The 4,106-nt window shown below is 33.8% G+C and overlaps 1 protein-coding gene across 1 annotated transcript in view; it reads right to left on the bottom strand.

Annotated features, from left to right (window-relative positions):
• SUCO (SUN domain containing ossification factor) overlaps nucleotides 1-4,106 on the bottom strand; it is a 123,686-nt gene that overhangs the window by 59,996 nt on the left and 59,584 nt on the right. Inside the window, exons 4-5 of the mRNA XM_006887433.1 lie at nucleotides 3,129-3,266; nucleotides 2,779-2,929 (exon numbers count right to left, since the gene is read on the bottom strand). Of these exons, the coding sequence (XP_006887495.1) occupies nucleotides 2,779-2,929; nucleotides 3,129-3,266 (289 nt within the window). The remainder of the gene's footprint in view (nucleotides 1-2,778; nucleotides 2,930-3,128; nucleotides 3,267-4,106) is intronic.

Here is a 4,106-nt window from a genome sequence, read left to right as displayed (position 1 = left end):
TATGTGTATATATAGCAGTAAAAATGCATACATGAACTTAAGAAAATATATGAAAGCCTGTGTATCTCAACTTGTAAAAAGCATTGTTTATAACGTAAAAATCAGCAAACTAAATACTTAATAACTGAAGCTCGATAAATCAAAGTAATTGGGCAGGGGAGAGATGGATAAGACTAAAAAAGAAAAATATTGAGTAAAAGAGAGAGCATTTATCTTAATTTTTTTCCCCCATTTCAAATTATTCCAAGCAAAAGTTTATGTTCTCTGGAGCTATGTAAATTTTTTAAATTTAAAAAAAATGCTTTAAAATGAAAAATACCACCAGATCCAGAATATATTTGTGATTATATCTAAGGAGACAAAATATATATTTCTTTTTCCTTAAACTGAGTAATGTAATAAGCATTTCTGTTTCCTTAAACAGATGTGCATCATAGTAATTTCTGTATTCTTAGAGTCACATATGATGTACTTATTAACAATGTTGTGAGAACTATAAAAATCTAATTAGCCTAAGTCTTACGTGTAATTTTTAGATCAGGGTATTATTAACAAAAATAATTAACAATACTAGTCAGTGGCACTACAGTTGTAATCCACTAAATGCTCCACCAGGAAAAAGATGGGCAATCCCCTTCTATGCATGTAGAATGTCCAGAAAATCAACTGGAGGGTCCAGTAGGAATTGGCTCTAACTCAATGGCAATGAGTGAGACTGTTAACTTTTTTTCTTAAAAGGAAGCAGAGCCTGCCTTTAGACTTAGCAGCTTGGTCTCCAAACAACTTCCATGTAGGAATGTTTCAAAACTAAATATCCCAGGTAGTTCATATAGTTATTTTGAAAATACATAACAGAAAAATATAGCTGAAGCATTAGTACTAGTAATATTAGATAAAAATCCAGCATAAATAACAGAAAGTAAGAATACACAGTTATAAAAAGCTGAGATATTTAGTCTAAATACTCTAAGAGCATTAGCAGACAATCAATCTGTGAGGCTAAGGCAAACAATCAGTATCACCTTTTATAACAACAAGTAAGAAAACTAACCAATAATTTCTAAAGTACCACCTAAACATGTGGAAATCAGTAAGCTGCAGATTTTGAGATAAAAGCAAAAGCACAAAAATCTGCTTACCAGAGAAGAAGCTCTCTTTCACATACAAAAATTCAACTGGGTATGATCATAACCTAGATACTACATACAACTTCTGGGTTATTTCTTATAACGTTTTATGTAAGTCATGAAATTTTTTGTTAGTGTCACTGAAGCCACTGTAACAACTCTGAACAGACTGGAAACTCACCCAATCCTGCACCATCCTCACAATCTCTCCCATGACCCTACTTTTCCCTGCCAGATCTCGTTTTCCAAAGCCTGGCACCTTCAGTCAACATGCCCAAAGTATATGAAATGAAGTTTCCCCATCTTTGCCTCCAAAGAGCATCACAGTTGCACTTTGTCCAAGACAGATTTGTTTGTTCTTTTGGCTGACATTAATTCTATTTTTTTCCCTGGAATATTAATTTATTTAGAAGTTATTTATTAATAATCATTTCTTTTTAAAAATATTTCCTTTTTATTTATAATTCCACATTTATAGCTTCAACAGAGATAAAATGACCTATTTAAAACAGCTTTAAAATTTTTAATGCTATTATTGTTAGTTGCCATAGAATCAACTCCCAACCCAGAATGAACACATGTGCAGGAAAATACATGGAGGAAACTGCCCATCTTTTTCTCATGGAGCATCTGGCAGATTTGAAATGTGTGATTATGGTTTGGCAGTGCAATTCCTTACAACTAAGCCACTAGATAAGTGCATAACTAGACCTCAAAAGGAGAGGCTGTGATTAGTAACCAGAAGTGTTTAAGCATGAAGCCCTAAAGAGTGAGGATTTTCTCCTCCCTTCTATAGTAAGGGTGTCTGATGAAAAAGCAAGGACTGTGCATACGTGAAGTATCAACTGTTTCCAAGTTTATGTTCCACCAGTTTTGCAGAAGAGATTTAGAAACTTATGCGGACACAGCAGCTCCCTAAGTGGCACAAACAGTTTGTGCTGGAATATAAACCTGAAGATTGGCAGGTTGGCTATCTGAACCTAAGTAGCAGAAAAGATACACAGTGAAGGCCATGAGAACGTAAATTATTCTACTGAGAGATTCTAAATTCCATCTTACATAACTGTTGCTGTGCACTGTCAGATCTGATCCAACTAAAAGTCGCCCTCCAGCAAGTTCTCAGAGGCAGCAAGTTGCAAAGGAGGAGAATGCTTGTTTTACTTCTGTGGAGCAGCTGGAAAATTCAAACTGTGTGCCTCTAGGTTGGCAGCACAGCACCTTAAGATCAGACCACCAGAATTAAGTTATATTCTGAAGATAACTACTTAACAGGTATAGCTTATTCTCTACAGTTCTCTTAAGAAATTGTTTAAATGATGAACTCTGTACCAAAATCTACTCACTCTATATAGTATACTGGCAACTGTACCCTAAAGTGACATTTGCTCTCAGAAAGCACACTTCATGTCTGTTTCACAAATAGCATAAATTAATCATCCTGATCGTACAATAACTATGTCTAGCAAAGTATTATCAAATTACTAAATAAAGCATATTGCTGTGTGTACCAAAGAGTTGGAACCGATAGATAGTTGACCCTCTGGCAGGTTTTCAGAGGCAGCTAATTGAAAAGGAGGAGATTGCTCATCCTCCTCCTGCAAATAAAGTATATCACTTAAGATAGTAGGAGATGGTACTAGTATATACCTACCTCATTTGTTAACTTATCTGAAGCATTCAATGCAGATTTTGGATCACCATCAACCTGTTCACTTGCTGAAACTTTTGACTCAAACTCCGATTTTGTTATCTTTCCTTTGCTATGTGAAGATGACACATTTTCTATATGCTGGCCAACAAGGCTATATGAAATCAACAAAAGATACACAAATTTCAGCTAGATAACAAGTTCATACAATATATATTGCAATTAGAAAAATGTAAATGAATTTGCAATCTCTAAATCTTAAATTACAATTAAGCATGGACCAGCGTCCGTTTAAATGTGAAACTGCAGTTATTACAGAATTATACACAGGAAGAGTAATTGTTTGCACTCACCTTTCAGGTGGACTGACAAAGGAAGGTTGTTCAGTTGGAGCATTGGCATCAAGGACTTCACCAACATCACAATTAGTTTCCGATTGCTCAGTTACACTTGGCTTGACTACTGGGAGAATAGTAGATTTTTCTATGTCACTAAAGAAACAAAACAGGACAATCTTATGATTTAATGAGTTTAATGTAAAGTATTTTAAACATTCTATTAGTTATAACCAAAGCATAATCTAAACAAAAAGAACAATGCGTTATGGTTCTCAAGGAATCACTTATTTGAAATAATTTAAAGTCAACTGTTGAATCTTGATCTCTTTATGTCCTTTGCTTCAAAATAAGTCTGAGAAATATATACTCCACATATTTTTCCTCACTTCAACATTTTAGTAATCAATTATATTTAGTTAATGTAGAATAGGATGTAATGTCCAGATATAGATACAATCTCTCCTAAAATTCTTTCTGAAAAATATATTTAATATTTAAAATTTTAAATGCTGCTGCTGTTATACGCCATCAAGCCAAAACATTCTCTGGCTGACCTTCCAGAGGGTTTTCAGAGGCTGTAAATCACACGGGAGGATACTGCCAATCTTTCTCCCACAGAGCAGCTGATGAGAACTGCCTGCCTTTGAGTTTGCAATGCAACTCCCTACCACTAGGCTACCAGAGCTTCTGATAATCTTCAATAGTAACATTACTTCTAAACTTGTCTTGTTCTCTTATTCCTTACTAGCAAAACTTCTAAACAGAGATTATAATATTACTATTAACTGACATATACTCTTATTATGTGTCTGATAGTGTTCTATGCACTTTATATATACTAACTCCTATGATAATTTAAGAATATCTTGTTTTAGTCTCTAGAGAGAGTTGGGAGGCATATATAACAGATTTTTTTTCTATATTAAAGACATTTTAACCCTACATAATCTGATTAATATAAATTTTTTTTAATTTATTTTATTTTATTATTTT

This window comes from Elephantulus edwardii, unplaced genomic scaffold (genome assembly GCF_000299155.1).
Source record: "Elephantulus edwardii isolate Elephantulus edwardi_28Jun2011 unplaced genomic scaffold, EleEdw1.0 scaffold00057, whole genome shotgun sequence".
Taxonomy (NCBI): Eukaryota; Metazoa; Chordata; class Mammalia; order Macroscelidea; family Macroscelididae; genus Elephantulus; species Elephantulus edwardii.
The sequence above is the reverse complement of the archived record's forward strand: the minus strand, read 5'-3'. Positions and strand labels throughout refer to the sequence as shown.